Source organism: Periplaneta americana, chromosome 5 (assembly GCF_040183065.1).
Source record: "Periplaneta americana isolate PAMFEO1 chromosome 5, P.americana_PAMFEO1_priV1, whole genome shotgun sequence".
In the NCBI taxonomy this organism is placed as follows: Eukaryota; Metazoa; Arthropoda; class Insecta; order Blattodea; family Blattidae; genus Periplaneta; species Periplaneta americana.
Genome location: NC_091121.1, coordinates 168,869,394 through 168,890,168, shown reverse-complemented (window position 1 = coordinate 168,890,168; position 20,775 = coordinate 168,869,394). Strand labels below are relative to the sequence as shown.

Genomic DNA, 20,775 nt, shown 5'->3' with positions numbered 1-20,775 from the left:
TTAAACCAATAAATTACATCTGTAATGTAATGTATTAGTGGTGAGATTTTATTGTCGAAAGCCCAGTTTTCGAATGACACCGTATTAAGAGAAACCTGTTTCCAGGCGTACACCTGTTACTATGCACTACTATTCAAAATAGGTAGTCTTGCGCCATTTTGATCTCGTCACGAAAGAATGCAGCTACTCTTACGTAACTAACGACGTTTGATAATCTTTACAAAAGTCGAAAGAAGGCAGCTAAAAGGACTAATTGTTTTTTGGAAATTATGAGTAAAGAGTAACAAATTAAATATCCTTTACAATTTTTAATAAATATTTGTTTTTATTGAAACTGTGTAATCATATCGCTTTTTATAGGCTAGTTGGAGGCTTTCAAGAAAGTGTAAAAAAGAGAAATAAGAACCACTATTCATTTCATTTCTTGGCATTGACATATGAGTAAAATGAATTTTAAAAATTTTCTTAGTTACCATTGCAGTTTTCAGAGTTGTAACTTCCAGAGGAAATTTGAAGAATAAATTAATGAATAAAAGAATACGAGCTATTAAAATATACTTTTTAAGATCTAACAATTAAAATTAAATCCAATTAAATATATCACTGAACAACAAATTTTTACTTTTTGTTTTGCTTTGAAATAAAAATAAGGTGAATATTACTAATATATGTGCCCTAAGTCTGAATTTAAGATCCAAATTGCCCCATGACGTACCATTTTCCGGGGAAAGTGAATTGAATTTTCTATGAAAAAACTTATTATTTATTTTTTAATTATGTTACATAATTTAAAACACAACAACAATAAAAATATTTCATGGTATAATGAGAAAATTCTCAGAATTTGAATTTATATTTAAAAGAATTTTCTTGATGACTTTTGTTTATAACTAGACCCGGGAATGTCTTTTACAAGGAACCAGGAATAGTCTGCAAGCATGCTGGATGATGATCTTCCTTTATATCGCCTTTCCATTTCAGACATTTTTTGATGAAATCGTTCCCCATGCTCGTCGCTTACCGCTCCAAGGTTAGGAGGAAAGAAATCCAAATCAGAATGTAAAAAGTGTATTTTGAGACACATATTACACCCATTTTCTCATATGCACTTGACATGGTTTCCACAACAAGATCTATGTAGTTGTCTGCCCTAGAATTTCCAAGGAAATTTGACCAAACATCTTTGAAAGGGCGCCATGTCATTTTTTCTGTAACGGAAAGTTTTTCCTCAAACAAAGAGTCAGCCATAACTTTGTGAATTTGTGGACCGACGAAAATGCCCTCTTTTAATTTGCCTTCACTCAAAATGGTAAACTTTTCCTTTAAATACTGAAAACCACATCCTTGTTTGTTCATTGCATAGATCTCACTTTGAACTGTTACGAAATTTACTAAATAGAAGGGATCAATATCTGTTTATTTATTAGAAGTATACAATAACATGTCAATAACTATAAGAAATCGGAAATAAACTCATAAAATGCACTAGGTTTTGTTTTGGTTTACAACCTCCAACCCTCGCCAGATGTTTACTGGGGCAGGGCATAGTTGCGCCCACGGTCAGATAAAATGCAGCAGATAAAAAAAGATCCCTATTTTGTGGGCATAGTTGCGCACCGTTTCCATCAGGTAGAGAAAAGGGGATGGCATAGTTGCGCCCCGATAAAATAGGTAGAGAAAAAGACACCACGGAAACTCGAGCCTCGCAATCAACCAACCTTATTGATTTCTTATGCGATTTAATATTCACTATCGATACCGTTAAAATGAATACCATGAAGTTGGCAATATTTTATTAACTGTTTTTTACTGTTTGTGCAGTGATTATCAATAGCCTACCGTTAAAATGAACACCATGAAGTTGGCAGTACATTATTAACTGACATACTGAAACGAGTGAGCCGTTGGAATATGGGGCTTAGCAGTCTTTGACATTTTATTAATGGTTTTCACACCGTCTGTGGCGTATAGTGAGGTTAATTTAAAATTAATGTTAAGTTTAGTGAAAAGGGTAAAGAGTTAATAATTCACAATGGTTCTAAGTTTCAATTTTCGAAATCCTGTACCGTACGGTTAAGATTTCGATGTACAAACAAAAAATGCAGTTCATTTATTGTGTGTGATCGATAAAAAGGTGTTATTTTAAATAGTTAAATTAATCATATGCTAGACCTACCTGATTTCAATGCAGCTATCACTGTAATATTTGTAAGTAATTTGTTTACATTATGACAATCATTTGTGTGTGTGTACTATGTCCATCGGGGCGCAACTATGCCATGTCCCTTCTGCTACCTGGTTTCTTCGGAGCACAATTATGCCATGCCTAGGCTTCTCAATTGACCGCGGGGCGCAACTATGCCATACCGGTTTCCTGGGGGGAGCGTTTATCGAAAAGTGAAATCATAATTGATCTTAAAAATCTTATGTGAAGAAAAGAGATGCATTTTCGGATTCAGCGCATACCAAACCATAAGGGACACATTGTTTTAAGTCGGAGCAAAATGCTTGTTGTTCAGTGATTATCATTTTAAGAATAATTGAAATAATATTCTATGAATATATAAGTGGTTTATGGCTATAATAAGCGGAACGTTTTATAATTTAATTATTTCTCGTAATTGTTTAATTGTCCGCTTGTCGTTTTCTTTTAACTTTAATTTTTATTCAAATTAAGCTTTCAGGAATAACTCCCTGTAAAGTTAATTTGAATAATTTCGAGGGAAAAATTGTTCCGGGGCCGGGTATCGAACCCGGAACCTTTGGTTAAACGTACCAACGCTCTCCCACTGAGCTATCCGGGAACTCTACCCGACACCGATCCAATTTTTCCCTCTATATCCACAGACAAAGTGGGCTGACAAACGTCAAGCAACCAACATTTGAGTGCACACTAACTCTGTGTGACTTTAAATTGTGGTTTTCTGTTTTGTACAGTGAAGTATATTATGCAAATTAAGCTTTCAGGAATAACTCCCTGTAAAGTTAATTTGAATAATTTCGAGGGAAAAATTGTTCCGGGGCCGGGTATCGAACCCGGGACCTTAAACCAAGGATCGGTGTCGGGTAGAGTTCCCGGGTAGCTCAGTGGGAGAGCGTTGGTACGTTTAACCAAAGGTCCCGGGTTCGATACCCGGCCCCGGAACAATTTTTCCCTCGAAATTATTTAATTTTTATTTATATCACAATCATTTCTGGAAAGTGTCAAAGTGTCAATTCTGAATTTGATATATCTCAAGAATCCCATTCTTGTGTCCACAACGGCTTTTTTTCGTTAATACTTGTAATTCTCTCCGAACAGTAAGACAACACATTAAGAACAAACTGGGCTGGGCGTATCTTTACGAAGCCTATATTTCGTTATAGTGGAGGCGAATGAAACCTGTTCGTCCTACTTGAAGCATTTGCCTTAGGCTTATACTTAATGAATTAAGAATCATTATCGAGGGTTCATTAAATTAGTGAGCCAAACTCGTATTTAATTGTAATTATCTTTTATAACAACCTGCAAATATAGCCTACGCACACCCTAACCACAGTTTATACAAAAATTAAAGCTATTTAGAACATTATATTATATTCGAAGTTTTTAGTGCGACACACTAAAGACAATAGGATATTATTATTATTATTATTATTATTATTATTATTATTATTATTATTATTATTATTATTATTATTATTATTGTTGTTGTTGTTATCATCATCATCATCATCATTAAATATTCTGTTCAAGAAAATTAAAAATCTATTATTAAAAGCATCTCCTGCATACTTCAATAATTCCAAATTAGTAACATCTTCCCCACGTGTCTTATTATTTTTACAGAATTTACCAGAATTTATAAAACATTGGCCAGATTTATACTCTGTTTTGGTAGTGAAGCTTCGACGATTCGTAATATTGATTCACAAAGATTAACGGCGGCAGAAATGAGATTTATGCGTCGTACAGCGGGATACACGAGAATGGATCACATTAGAAATTTTGACATTATGAAAGAACTGCAGATTAAACCGATTACGGAATACCTACAGAAATACAGACAAAACTGGAGATCACATGTCATCAGAATGCCTCGTTCTAGAATTCCACGCCAAATTTTAAATTATCGGTACCATCCTGTGGACAAGAGATCCTTGGGCAGACCGTTCAAGCGTTGGCAAGAGACCGTAACGAGCCATTAAGCGCAATACATGCAAGGATGATGATGATGATGATGATGATGATGATGATGATCATCATCATCATCATTGTTCTTAGGCGTCCTGTTTCTTTAAATCCGATTATTTTACTTTCTTTTATAAATATCTTTAGTTAAGAATTATTGAAAAAAAAATACACCCAAGATCTTTCTTGCTAAATTGAAATATTATTTAAGAGAATTTTGTTTAATATCATTTTATATAGTACAGCAGCACTGCATTCTTACCTTAAACGGAAAAATACTAGCAATCTATTAATCGTTTTATTAAATTTTTCGTGTGACACATTATCACGAATTTTTTATGTGAGTATTGAACCATTTTGAATAGCTTCATTAACCTTTTAGCAGAAATTAATTAACTGAAGCTAAGCTCACGAACTTCGATATTGCTAATCATTCAGTTGGCATAATAATGTTAAACAGAGAAAGAGTACAAAATAACTTGACATTCTTCTGCAAGGGAAGGATATCTTTCTTTTCAGAACCACGGATGGAAACTGACACCAATTTTTTTTTTATTTATTTAGAATTTAATTTTCATAGTTAAAGTTTTTTTTTTTGTGTAAGTAATGTTCTTCCTCAAAAAATAGTGACCTTAAAAGCAGTGCAACGTGTATCTTTGTGTAAAAGTACTAATTGCAAGAGAAAAAATGCAACAGTGTTCAGTTCATTTTAATTTTCACAAATACAGCTTACGTCAACTCCATTACAATAAAAAGGCTTACGAAAACAATAAGTGTGTTTAAATACAATAGCATATAACCAGTGAAGGAAGTGGGACGGTATGCGCCGGTTTCTATGTTCAGAAAACATACCATTAGTGAAAAATGACATACCGTCACTGAAAAAAAGTGATCAGTAAAAATATGTTTATACATTTCTTCACAGCAAAGAGTACTATCTGTTTACTTCGTAAATTTAAACCACAGCCTTCTGGAACTGTATTCAACGTGTATTTAGACACGTTTATTTGATAAATCAATCACTGGAATGCTTACAAGGGTAGTATCACAGTCTAGTACATACAGTCACGAAGCTTGAGTTGTGAGGGTGCTAGGAACACTAGACTGTGCAGCTACTAATTCGCATTGTCTGTAATGAGGCGATATTAGCGATCCTAGTGGTTAGCAACTATCTATGGATGCATATTTACTACATATTTAGCTTCGTGACTGTATATACTAGACTCTGGTAGTATTTCAAGTATAAAAGGCTGTGGTCTGTAGCTTATGGTGGTCATTGTTGCCAATATAGTGACCGTGTTATTTTTGTTGTTGCACTTTTCATCAATATTTGAGTAAGACAGTTTGAAGTTTTAACATTTTTTTAAATGATGTCGCAATGGACATTGAAAAATAATCTCGTAAATAACTGAAGTAACTTGAAATTATTTTATTAATAACTTTAATCTGTTGCGGAAGCTCCAAAAATTCGCCTTGCTGACTGCACGAAACAATTTATTGTACAGTAGTGACAAAAAAAAACGGACCGACCGTTGTAGCTGATTTTAGAGTCACAGATTCAAATTTTTCTAGTCACAAAACACATCCACCTCGTATAATTAATTGTAACAATGAAATTTATTGCATTTGTTCGATTCTTACCGTCTTTTGTTTCCTTCAGTGCCTCAAACTTACAGACGAAAAGACTTTGAGAGTTTTATTTTCATCTGGAATCAATATTACATTTCTACCTCTATTCGGCAAAGATAACTACGTATATTTTCATTAAATAGCAGTACATATCTCTGGCTTCACTATCAATATTTAAATTACTACAGTTTGACACAATACACAGCACAGGATCCTTTTCTATCAGCTACAAGGATCGGTCCGGTTTTTTTGCCATTACTGTATATAACATATATGTGTATGTTGTAAAGGAGAGGGTATGTCTTTTCTTTAATCGAAGTATGCCAGGGGAAATTCGTGGGGTAGCATACCGCCTCAGGTTTTTTTTCCCCCATTTGCTTCACTGCATATAACTGTAGGCTACCATTTTGCCCAGCCAGTATTCATAATACAGTAGAACCTCGATTTTCCGTCACCCTATTAACCGATTGATGGATTATACGACTCACTTTCTCTCTCACTCTTTTTTTGATGTAAAAAAATATGAAGTACTATATGTACATTATATTAGTACGAATTTTTTCTACGGAGTGTTTGCTTTACAAACTTTTACGCTTATAAAGTATGATCTACTCTTAAAGGGGCCGTGCTGTCTAACTTCTATGCAAAATGTTTTCTACAGGTGTCAAAAGAAAACGAGTTGTGCTACGAAAGAAAAGTATAAGTAATTGAATGGCTTGGAAAAAGAGAAACTGTGGTTCATCTCGCATCAGAATATGAAATAGGAATTACAACTGTGCACGATTTAATGAAAAACAAATATAAAGTCTATAAAGTATGTAAATCTACAACATGAGACCTGTAGGCCTACTATTCCTATCTTTTCACAGACAGCCGTCATAAGGAGTTTTGTCGTTGAAAATCAGACTTAAATTTGTGAACGTCTGATCTGTTATATAGAATGTTAAAACAGAAGACCACGGAGGAAATTACGAAACTGTATTAATCTATGGACTTAATTTATGAAAACCTTATATGGTACGGATTATCCGTTTTTTTCGATTAACCGCTCACTCCACCCCCTTCATTACCACGGATAATAGAGGTTCTACTGTAGGAAAATGTCCATTTCTTTCGCTACAAGTCCTATATTTGTTTAGTTTGTTATTATTTTAAAGTTTGTAAACAAACAACGAGTAAGGAAACACCAGGAATGTTTTAAGTGCAATAATAACACAATATAACCACTGACATCGATATATCTTGAGAATTAAAAGCTCGACGTTAAACTAAATATAAAGTGGTTATCAGTTCAAATATTGAGACAGACATCTGTATTTATATGTATTTACATATTTTGCTGGTATAGCACTCCATGGGTCCCAGTTCAATGAATCGTAACGAAAATGGATTTTGTGCTGAAGTGTATGTCAATACCATTAAGGACCTTGCTTCGTGAGTATGGTCTCTCGTCTTGAAGACAGAAACCCATGTTAATATACTTACACATCCTTCCTTCTTGTTGCGGTTGTCCTCGTAGTATCGCTTCCTCTTAGACGGCTACAGGGCAGCGTGATAACAGAGACAGTGAATGAAAGCATAGGATTGGAGTGCAGCAAGTGTTACGTGGAAGATAATCAGAGAACTCCTATAGTAAAAACCTCTGTGTCGGTTTTTACGGTGACGGTGTCCATAGTGATAACAGTAATGACGTTACTGCTTTTCATAGTGATATTGGATGTGGTGAAAGTCTTGATGATGAACGAAGTCGATGATTATGATCATTACGAAGTTGTTGAAGATGACAACTACGACGGTGACTATATATTTGGTAATGACGGTAAATACAAAGTTGGTAACGACGGTGACTAGAAAGTTGGTGACGATAACTAGAAAGTTGGTGACGACAGTAACTACAAATTTGATTACATTGACTGTGAATTTGATGACGCTTACTACGAAGTTGATAACAACAGTGACTACAAAGTTTATGATGACTGTGACTACAAAGTTATAACGATGTTGTCTACGAAGTTGATAGCGTTAACTATGAAGCTGATGAAGAAGTTGATAACGATGTTGTCTATGAAGTTGATGATAACATTGACTACGAAATTGATGATGAAGTTGACTACGAAGTTGATGATGACGTAGTCTACGAATTTCATGATGGCGTTGACTATGAAGTTAATGCTGACGTAAACTACGAAGGTGATGATGAAGTTGACTACGAAGATGATGATGACGTAGTCTACGAAGTTCATGATGGCGTTGACTATGAAGTTAATGCTGACGTAAACTACGAAGTTGATGATGAAGTTGACTACGAAGTTGATGATGACGTAATGTACGAAGTTCATGATGACGTTGACTATGAATTTAATGATGACATAGACTACGAAGTTGATAACGCTGGCCACGAAATTGATTATGGCGTTGAGTAAGAATTTGATGATGACGCAGACTACGAAGTTGATGTTTATCAGTGTTGACTACAAAGTTCATGATGGCGTTGATTACAAAGTTGATTATGGCGTTGACTATTGATAATGGCGTTGACTACGAATTGATGATGAGGTTAATCACGAAATTGATGATGACGTTGAGTTACAATTTGATGATGGCGTTGACTACAAAGTTGATGATGGCATTGACTACGAAGTTTATGATGGCGTTGACTACGAAGTTGATGATGACGTAGTCTACGAAGTACATGATAACGTTGACTATGAAGTTAATAATAACGTAGATTACGAAGTTGATTGATGATGACGTTGGCCACGAAATTGATGACGGCGTTGAGTAAGAATTTCATGATGACGCAGATAAGAAGTTGATTTTTACCAGCGTTGACTACAAAACTGATTATGGCGTTGATTACAAAGTTGATGATGGCGTTGACTATTGATGATGGGGTTGACTACGAAGTTGATGAGGTTAACCACGAAATTGATGATGACGTTGAGTAAGAATTTGATGATGGCGTTGACTACGAAGTTTATTTGGTTATTTTACGACGCTGTATCAACATCTAGGTCACTTAGCATCTGAATGAAATGAAGGTGATAATGCCGGTGAAATGAGTCCGGGGTCCAGCACCGAAAGTTACCCAGCATTTGCTCGTATTGGGTTGAGGGAAAACCCCGGAAAAAACCTCAACCAGGTAACTTGTCCCGACCGGGATTCGAACCCGGGCCACCTGGTTTCGAGGCCAGACGCGCTGACCGTTACTCCACAGGTGTGGACTCTACGAAGTTGATGATGGCGTTGACTACGAAGTTGATTAATACGTTGACTACGAAGTTGGTGATAGCGTTGACTTCAAAGTTGATCTTTGAAGTTGATGATGTCATTGAGTACAAAGTTGATGACATTGACCACGAAATTGATGATGACGTTGAGTAAGAATTTGATGATGCAGAGTACGAAGTTGATGATAACGTTAACTACAAAGTTGATATTGACATGTACTACGAAGTTTATGGAGACGTTCTCTACGAAGTTGATGATGTTTACAACGAATTTGATTACGGCGTTGAGTACGAAGTTGATGGTAACATTGAGTATGAAGTTGATGGCGTTGAGTACGAAGCGCATGATTATATAGGCTAAGAAATTGATGACGCAGACTGCGAAGTTGATAATGACATTGACTACAAGATTGATGATGTTTACTAGAAAGTGATGACGCGAACTACGAAATTGATGACGACGGTGACTATGAAGTTGATGATGACGTGGACTACGAAGTTGGTGGCGACAATGACTATAAAGTTGATGACAACGGTAACTATAAAGTTAATAATGACGTTGATTACGAAGTTAATGATGACGCTGATGACGTAGTTGATGACAATGAGCACAAAATTAGTGATAATGTGATGACTACAAATTTAACGGTGACTACGAAGTTGATGATGACATAAACTACGAATTTCATAACCATAATGATTATGAAGTTGATGATGATGGGTACTAAATTTATGACGGCGATGAATACGAAGGTTATGATGAACGTGACTATTAAATTTATGACGGCGACTACGAAGTTGATGATGACGGTGACCATGTTGATAATGTTGATGGTATTTACGAAGTTGATGATAAAGATAATACTGTACGGACTTAATGATTCTTACTACGAACTTGATGATGACGCTGGCTACGAAGTTGATGAAGAAGACAAAGTTGACGACGATGAATAGATAGTTAACTACGTAGATAACAATGAGGATGACTAAGTAGTTGATAACGACGATGGTCACTATGAAGTTGACGACGTTTGTGACTATAAAGTTGATGGCAATGATGGTGCCATAATGATGGAAACTGTTCTAACCATAGCAATAATGATAGGTTGACAGTGATGGAGAGGGTGAAGACGATGGTGATATTATTCAATCTTTTCAATATCTATCTAATGAAATGTGAACTCGTTTCAGATTACTAGTTTTTTTCCATAAGAGTTCTCTGATGTATCGAAGTTGCATGTGCTTTACACAAATAACACATATTACTGTCGTGATAAATTAAGGTATTATTTATCTAATTACGTGTAAACTATATATATAGGTCTTTGAGATTCAGTGAGAGGATGATAAACTGATAACTACACAACATGAAAATAAAAGTGTTTGGATAAAATCTGCCCCACAGTTGCGTTACTAAGAAATTCAGTAATACAAGTGGGAGATCTAATTTCATTGCCTTTAATAAAAATAGATTATCTTAGAAAGCATGATGATAGAGATATTCCGGTAGTCAATATAATATAATATAATAATATTTTATTTAGAGTTCAGTCTAATTGACTTATCACAGTTTAAAATCAATAACATTTACAAATGTAAATGATCATTGCATATTATAGAATTGAAATGCAAACGTTTTCGCCCTTGGGCATCATCAGGGATTTAACTCACAATATCTTATACAATTTTTCATATCTTTGCTGTGAAATGCGTACCAGATAATTGAAATTTACAGTCTTGTATATATTAATAAACAATATTTACATATATTGAAAGTTTATTGTTTCAGTCATTGACTTTACTGTTGTGTATGTTTTAGGTGTTAACCTTTACATAATAAGTTACAAGACGTATAAACGTTTTCGTTGAACAGTGTCAACATCTTCAGATACGAACAATCAATTTTGCAATATCGTTATTCTCTACATTCTCTACACATACAGTACATGTTTAATGGCATACGTGGATAAAATCTGTTAAAATAATATAATTATAAACACATTAATATTCTAATATTCAAATATAGGTGCCCCTAATGTCAACATTTAAAAGTGTACATATAATGTACAATAGAAATACGTTTGCAAGTCTTCATATGTGGGCTGGATTAATAATAAGATAATATTGTGAGGCTAGAAATAGGGTTAAATATAAAATTGAACTGACTATATATCATGTTGTATTATACATGTGAAGATTTGCAATTACAATGTTGTATTACATATTTTAATTCATCTTTCCATATTTTAGCGATGCACATCTTTCCATTATATATCGTAGTGTTTGTTTCATGGCCTGTCGTAAATACTTATGCAGATTATTGTGATAATCTTTTTGCCAAAATATTGGGTTTTGGTTATTTATTATTGAGTTGGTGGTGTGCTCTGAAATTTAAAACAGTATAGGTATTAAAATTATATATGATAAATTTGCGACTAAAATTTTGTATTGATCTTATATTTCAATTCTATAATATGCAATGATTATTTACATTTGTAAGTGTTATTGATTTTAAACTGTGATATGCCAATTACACTGAACTCTAAATAAAATATTATTAGATTATATTAAAAAATAGATTAGCTGACTAAGCTACTAAGTTATGACTAGGCCTTATAGTTACACATAATTACAACTGTTAAATAGAGTAGATGAAAATAAGCTATATCATTGTTATATTCTTCATTCTATTACATTTCATTTATGGTCCATGAAGACATATCTGGACTTTGCTCTTTTGTCAGGCTCTTCATATCATTCTGGGACGGGAGAAACTGTAAGATACAATTCATCTCCAGTTATTTGAGTGATAAAAACTTACAAAGATAAGTTTTAACATGGATGAGAAATGACAAATAGATTTTTATTGGAGCATCTCACTCAGAATTAAGTTTCTTTATGTGCTATAATTTTCTACTTTACATCCATTCGAAGTAAGGAATACTAAGAGATTTTAATGCCTTAAAATTAGCTGTTCTTAGTGAGTTTTGAATCTGCTAACCTCAGATATTATGGTTAATAACAACCAGTCTACTACCATCATGAAAGACTTATTGCTGTATTAAAAACGGACCGGACTTCATTGAAGAATTTATACTTCATTTTATTTGGATATCAATATTGTAATACACAAAAGATATTAAGATCCTGATCTCGACAAATAATATGTAGCTTTAAAGAAGCACGTAGAATGAAACTATTAATAATTTTTAATGAACATTTAAAATTGTGGGTACTGTCTATCTACGGCAATAAAATTTAAATGCAGGGGCAAATTTATCCACTTTCGTGTGAAGTTGTGTTATAATAGGTGAAGTGAGCATGCTATGTGTTTATATATAAATATGTAAATATTTATATTTACATATGTGTATGTGTATTTATAGTAGACATACCTAAGAGCAACAATTGATGATCTGGGCCTACAAGTAGTAATAATACAAAACATTTAAAAATGTTCATAACACTATGTCAATCCAAATCCATAAATAATGTCAGGTATTAATTGGCGAAATAAATGCCGCAGGTCGTTAAGGAGTTCAAAATAACTTTCAAAATCTCTAACCCAAACCATTCTAACTAAATCATTAAGAAAATTTAAAAATATAGTTTGTGAAACATAGCTACTAACTATTTATTATACTTTCTTCTACGCTTACTTAATTCATGGAAGCATTCTTTGGGTAATTCTATTGGTGCTCAACAAGTCTTCAAGTTGTAAAAAAGGGAAATATTAAGGTTATAAAACAATGGAAGAGAGCGAATAGCTTTCAAAGAGTGAAAACTTTTGACTCTCAATTTCATATTCATATTCAGCACTATAATGTACACCAAAGAAAACCTAGATCTTTCAATAAACTCATTAACGTCCACTCCCACAACGCAGACCAAACAAATGATATAGATGTTTCCACATGTAAGAATAAATAAAGCTCAAAATTTCAATCAAAATGTTGACATAAAATTGTACAATTAAATTTATTGCCTGATATTTTCAAAAGTAAGAACTAAAGTTAGATTTGTTATGAAAGTTAATTATTTCGCAATTGCACGTACCGAGTATCTGAATTTTAGGAAAGAATAACTGAATCTTTATTTTGATGTAAGAAATGAAATTATGTAAACACCTGACTTTGTCTAATACAACTTTGTGTTGAATGACAATATATATATATATATATATATATATATATATATATATATATATATATATATATATATATATATATAATTTGAACTGGTAATGGAAATTACGGGAAAACTGCTGAACGGATTTTAATAAATGACCCCTCATTTTGAAGCTTGGAGCAGTTTTCAGTTAAATATCAATCTACCCACATCATGTTCCTATTTTCCAAAATCCATCTTTCGTCAGTTTTGAGAAATATGGCTTTTCAAAATAAAACAAAACACAAACACACTACAATAAACAATAGGATATTACACGAAGGCCATGACCTGCAGGATTGCTGACATATTTAGAGCTCAAATTCAATTGGTTATTAAAATCTTCAAGACTTACTAAAATAATTCACAGGTCTGATTCTGCGGTACAATTTTCTGAGTATAGCTGTGTATCGGACATTAAAATATACAAACTTTGAGGTGGTTTGATGATATTATTACCATTAGAAATGAAATATTATTACAGATAATGCCATGATGTGACTATTTTTTCATAAATTATACATATTAATGCTATATTGATGATATGAAAGTGAAACGTTTTGGGGTTATGTAAGTAGATGTAGAGAATATCTTAAATTAGATCTTCATTTCTATAATTTACTGAGTGGCGGCTGTATATCATATATAACTACAAAACTTACCTAAGATAATAATATTGTTATTAAAAATCAAATATTTTCATAGTTATTAATCAAGTTGGGTTGGGTCTTTTTCATATACTTAATGGCGGTGTGGTGTAGATATTTATATGCGTCATTCTCTTCAGTATTGGCTCGAGAAAGCGCAAAAATTACAGTTCCTAAGGAAAGACCAAACGGTATTACTTACTAATAAAATAAGAGGCCTACAAAATTTTGTAGTTTCCCGATCATTTCAGCAAGACCTCTTAGCAGAATAAAATTATTTTACCCTCTACATTTCAAGCTCTACATGCAATAGCTATACCAAGATGCTATGTCTATTGTTCGAAAGCATAGCAAACCTGACATTTTTTTTAACTTTCACATACAATCCGCAAGGACCTGAAATAGTTATTGCTTTACTCCCACATGAAAAACCCACTGATCGTCCTGACATTGTTACTTGCGTTTTCGCGCTGAAACTCAAAAACTGAAGGTGTATAGGTTCAAGAAAAAGTATTTGGCATAAAAAATCAGAGGGAGTATGTTTCATTATTACGGAAGCAAATAACTTTCAAAATATCTGGTATTCTTCATTCAAAATACTGTAAATCTGAAAAATTTTTATTTGAAAGTCTAATGAACTTAGTTTGCAGCATTTGCTGCACAAGCCACTAGTTATTATTTAATTATTTGATTGTTAAATAGCTCAATTACCCATTTACTCATTTATTTATTCATTTATGTATTCGCTCACTCATTTATTTATTTACTCGTCTACTCTTCCATCCGTCCACCCACCCACCCCTCCATTCATCCATCCATCCATCCATCCACCCATCCCTCCATCCAACCATCCATCCATCCACCCATCCCTCCATCCATCCATCCATCCATCCCTCCATCCCTCAATTCATCCATCCATCCATCCATCCACCCACCCACCCACCCATCCATCCATCCATCCAACCATCCATCCATCCATCCACCCACCACCCACCCATCCCTCCATCCATCCATCTATCCATCCATCCATCCATCCATTCAACCATCCCTCCCTCCATCCATCCATCCACCCACCCATCCATCCCTCCATCGATCCATCCATCCATCCATTCACCCATCCACCCATCCATCCATCCACTCATCCATCCATCCACCCATCCATCCATCCATCCACCCACCCACCCACCCATCCCTCCATCCATCCATCTATCCATCCATCCATTCAACCATCCCTCCCTCCATCCATCCATCCACCCATCCCTCCCTCCATCCATCCATTCACCCATCCATCCATTCAACCATCCCTCCCTCCATCCATCCATCCATCCATCCACCCATCCACCCATCCCTCCATCCATCCATTCACCCATCCATCCATCCATCCACCCATCCATCCATCCATCCACCCATCCCTCCATCCATCCATCCACCCACCCCTCCATCCATCCATCCATACATCCATCCATCCATCCACTTATTTATGTGCTGCGGTTAAATGATGGATAGAAGTAAAAACGGATCATTTCATATCACTTGCATTCTGGACCAAGTAATTCAGAAAAGCAATATACTTCGCAGTTTCAACGCCTAATTTTCCGTAGCTATTAAACGCACCTGTTCTTGTCATCAAAGTTGGCAGCTATTCAAAAAGGAAATTATATTAGTGTGTGATTAAACCTGACTCAGCCACGAGCGTTGGTGTATGTGGGAAGCTAATCAGAATCAGAGCGGAGTAGCTGATCACAATGTCCTTCAACCTATAATAAAAGCACATGTCTTACATTCCGGAAAGAATTCCTCCTATAAATAAAGCTGTGATGATGCATCCAGTTTCTCGGTAAATTGGGACGAAATAGACTTGAAAGGAAAGATGTGAACGCTAGCACCGTGTAATTGAATTTTTATGCTATACCTGGACTTGTTTGATGCTCCTCATTAAATTAATAGACAGGTATTAGTTAGCCGATCAGAATGACACATTTTTTCTCCCGAGCCGAAAACAAAATTATACACTCGTGCCCTTACCGTGTCATACGAAGTCATTGCTGTAAATAAACCTCATGAATACAGAGTTGAGAATGCGTCTTTTGAGAACCTTCTCGCCTGAAGCAAATTACACGAGCTTCGTCTTTGATTCACCCGAAAGTCATTTCCCGTCGTCCCTTATAGAGTCTTTAATTTGGAGTGATCTAAGTATAAGTCTGAGGTGTAATTTTCATCTGAAAGATGTTGTATAGCATTTGTAGTCTGAAATGTGATGTTGCTACGATCTGTGATACTGAATCATCAAATGACTTCAGGTTATTGAGGCAGGAATGAGAGTGACAGCAGAAAACAAGAGATAACCAGCAGAATTAATGAGATCTTAGTCCGTCTTTGAATTAGAAAGTTTATATCCCCAATATGAATTATTTATATCTTCAGTTGTTAGTTTTAGAGATGCCATTCAAAATATCAAAAGCTGTAATAAAGTTAGTAATTGTGGAAAGAAAAAAAAACGGGTATTTTTGTTATTTTTATTACTGAGGCTACTTTTGAATGCTGGAAATGAATGTAGATGAGATGGAAAGTATTTATCGGTATGGCATAGTTGCGCCCCGCGGTCAATTGGGAGGCCTAGGCATGGCATAGTTGCGCCCCGAAGAAATCAGGTAGTAGAATGAACATGGCATAGTTGTGCCCCGAAGAAATCAGGTAGTAGAATGAACATGGCATAGTTGTGCCCCGAAGAAATCAGGTAGTAGAATGAACATGGCATAGTTGTGCCCCGAAGAAATCAGGTAGTAGAATGAACATGGCATAGTTGTGCCCCGAAGAAATCAGGTAGTAGAATGAACATGGCATAGTTGTGCCCCGAAGAAATCAGGTAGTATAATGAACATGGCATAGTTGTGCCCCGAAGAAATCAGGTAGTAGAATGAACATGGCATAGTTGTGCCCCGAAGAAATGAGATAGTAGAATGAACATGGCATAGTTGTGCCCCGAAGAAATCAGGTAGTAGAATGAACATGGCATAGTTGTGCCCCGAAGAAATCAGGTAGTAGAATGAACATGGCATAGTTGTGCCCCGAAGAAATCAGGTAATAGAATGAACATGGCATAGATGTGCCCCGAAGAAATCAGATAGTAGAATGAACATGGCATAGTTGTGCCCCGAAGAAATCAGATAGTAGAATGAACATGGCATAGTTGCGCCCCGAAGAAATCAGATAGTAGAATGAACATGGCATAGTTGTGCCCCGAAGAAATCAGGTAGTAGAATGAACAAGGCATAGTTGTGCCCCGAAGAAATCAGGTAGTAGAATGAACATGGCATAGTTGCGCCCCGAAGAAATCAGGTAGTAGAATGAACATGGCATAGTTGTGCCCCGAAGAAATCAGGTAGTATAATGAACATGGCATAGTTGCGCCCCGAAGAAATCAGGTAGTAGAATGAACATGGCATAGTTGTGCCCCGAAGAAATCAGATAGTAGAATAAACATGGCATAGTTGTGCCCCGAAGAAATCAGGTAGCAGAATGGACATGGCATAGTTGTGCCCCGAAGAAATCAGGTAGTAGAATGAACATGGCATAGTTGTGCCCCGAAGAAATCAGATAGTAGAATTAACATGGCATGGTTGTGCCCCGAAGAAATCAGGTAGTAGAATGAACATGGCATAGTTGTGCCCCGAAGAAATCAGGTAGTAGAATGAATATGGCATAGTTGCGCCCCGAAGAAATCAGGGAGTAGAATGAACATGGCATAGTTGTGCCCCGAAGAAATCAGGTAGTAGAATGAACATGGCATAGTTGTGCCCCGAAGAAATCAGGTAGTAGAATGAACATGGCATAGTTGTGCCCCGAAGAAATCAGGTAATAGAATGAACATGGCATAGATGTGCCCCGAAGAAATCAGATAGTAGAATGAACATGGCATAGTTGTGCCCCGAAGAAATCAGATAGTAGAATGAACATGGCATAGTTGCGCCCCGAAGAAATCAGATAGTAGAATGAACATGGCATAGTTGTGCCCCGAAGAAATCAGGTAGTAGAATGAACAAGGCATAGTTGTGCCCCGAAGAAATCAGGTAGTAGAATGAACATGGCATAGTTGCGCCCCGAAGAAATCAGGTAGTAGAATGAACATGGCATAGTTGTGCCCCGAAGAAATCAGGTAGTATAATGAACATGGCATAGTTGCGCCCCGAAGAAATCAGGTAGTAGAATGAACATGGCATAGTTGTGCCCCGAAGAAATCAGATAGTAGAATAAACATGGCATAGTTGTGCCCCGAAGAAATCAGGTAGCAGAATGGACATGGCATAGTTGTGCCCCGAAGAAATCAGGTAGTAGAATGAACATGGCATAGTTGTGCCCCGAAGAAATCAGATAGTAGAATTAACATGGCATGGTTGTGCCCCGAAGAAATCAGGTAGTAGAATGAACATGGCATAGTTGTGCCCCGAAGAAATCAGGTAGTAGAATGAATATGGCATAGTTGCGCCCCGAAGAAATCAGGGAGTAGAATGAACATGGCATAGTTGTGCCCCGAAGAAATCAGGTAGTAGAATGAACATGGCATAGTTGTGCCCCGAAGAAATCAGGTAGTAGAATGAACATGGCATAGTTGTGCCCCGAAGAAATCAGACAGTAGAATGAACATGGAATAGTTGTGCCCCAAAGAAATCAGGTAGTAGAATGAACATGGCATAGTTGTGCCCCGAAGAAATCAGGTAGTAGAATGAACATGGCATAGTTGCGCCCCGAAGAAATCAGGTAGTATAATGAACATGGCATAGTTGCGCTCTGAAGAAATCAGGTAGCAGAATGGACATGGCATAGTTGCGCCCCGATGGGCATGGTACACAAAATAAATAAATTACTTAAAAATATTATAATGGTAGCTGCATTGAAATCAGGTAGGCCTAGCATATGATCTATTTTGCTATTTAAAATAACACTTTTTTTTATCGATCACACACAATAAATGAACTGCATTTTTTGTTTGTACACCGATATCTTAACCCTACGGTACAGGGTTCCGAAAATTGAAACTTGGAACCATTGTGAATTGTTAATTCTTTACCCTTTTCACTAAACTTAACATTCATTATAAATTAACCTGACTACGCCACAGACCGTGTTAAAATCACTAATAAAATGTCAAGACTGCTAAGGCCCCATATTCCAACGGCTCAATCATTTGAATATGTCAGTTACTAAAGTATTGCCAACTTCATGGTGTTAATTTTTACGGTAGGCTATCGATAATCGCTGCATGAACAGTAGAAAAACAGTTAATAAAGTACTGCCAACTTCATGGTGTTCAATTTAATAAATATTAAATCCAATAAGAAATCGTTAAGGTTGGTTGATTACGAGGCTCGAGTTTCCGTAGTGTCTTTTTCTCTACCTATTTCATGGGGGCGCAACTATGCCATGCCCCTTTTCTCTACCTGATGGGAACGGGGAGCAACTATGCCCACAAAACAGGGACCCTTTTTTATCTGCTGCATTTTACCTCACCGTGGGGCGCAACTATGCCCTGCCCGTATTTATAATCATCGTCGTCCGAAAGAAGAATTGAAGAGTTAAAAAAATAAACAATCGTAGTCCAAAAATATAAATTTTCAGGAGAAACAAAAAACTATCTGGCATTGGTGTTGTTGACACTTCCAAGTATGAAATTCATCATGCATGCAGGTAACTGTGGACAATGGTTGTTATAAGAAAAAGTACTCTGTTGTAGCTGAAGTCTGCCTCTCCTTTAATCTTATTTTCCTTTTATATCCTGTTTTTTTTTTTTTTTTTTTTTTTTTTTTCGTTGCTTACGTTTGTATACAGTCAACTTCGGTTATAGTGAACCTCTGCGGACCAGCATATTTCGTTCACTCTATCCGAGGTTCACTAAAACCGAAGTGTGTGTTTTTATACTACTGACGTTGCTATACATACAGTATTAATGTCCACTTGGGACAGACCACATTCAATAACAGTACTAATGTTCTCTTTATCTTCCAACTTAAACACTTTACGCTTCGACATTCTGATGTTCACAGTTCGAAACTTGAATCTAATCTGGCAATGTAGGTATTAGGCACTGACCGATTTCGCACCTCTTCCCACTAGAGGTATGCAACTATGTACTCGGCCTTGGAATTTCCCTGGTTTTACTTTTACAAAGATGCGGGAGGAAGGGTTGATGACCATTATACTGTAATCCTTCTTGTATTTACCCTTTGGTCATCACTCTACTCTCTTTTACAACAGAAAACACTTCCTCTTCTTATTCTTCTAATAACCTCTTTTAAAGGAGTCAGAACTAATCCTTCCTTTGTCCCTCACTGCGTACACTATTCTCTTTAACATGTTTCAAACTGTCCAGGAAGCTGAACAAATCCTTTGTCTTTCAATGCACTTAAGGAGTAGAAGGTTTGAGATTTTGCTATGAACATATTCTTGGACGTTTATAGGAGAAAGAGTTTCCTTAAATTACCATTTTGGCCATTTTAAAATTACATTTTCTTGGGAAAGTTCTAGTTTTAGGTTCATTATAACTGAAGCGAGAGTTCACTATAAACGGAAATATTAATGTGCTTTATGCTCGACCTTGCCGAAATGTAGTAATTATACACCTGGTAGCAGCCCTTTAATGGACCTCATTAAAGTACACCTATTCATTAAAGTTCAGGTTTTCCACCAATCAGAAAGCAATATGAAATCTCAAGTGTCGATTATTCTCGGATATGCAATCGAAAGACAACTAGCGAAACGTCACGGAAGCTGGAAATCCAATACTGTCGCAGAAGGTTATGTTCTGTTACTATAATAATTAGCGTTAATTGTAAATAATACTCTAATAAATTCAATTTGTCATCTCGTTTTTCAATGTCTAAATCAATTTCCAGGTTATATCAAGATTAATGTTCATTTTTACTCTCTAGATTAT

At 35.7% G+C, this 20,775-nt stretch overlaps 1 protein-coding gene across 2 annotated transcripts in view; it reads right to left on the bottom strand.

Moving 5' to 3' along the window:
- Positions 1-20,775, bottom strand: part of LOC138700275 (uncharacterized) — a 585,867-nt gene that overhangs the window by 19,483 nt on the left and 545,609 nt on the right. Inside the window, exon 4 of one of the 2 annotated variants that reach the window (XM_069826779.1) lies at positions 7,286-7,339. The exons of the other annotated variant lie outside the window; for it this stretch is intronic. Coding sequence (XP_069682880.1) covers positions 7,286-7,339 — 54 coding nt within the window. The remainder of the gene's footprint in view (positions 1-7,285; positions 7,340-20,775) is intronic. 2 annotated transcript variants of the gene reach the window in all.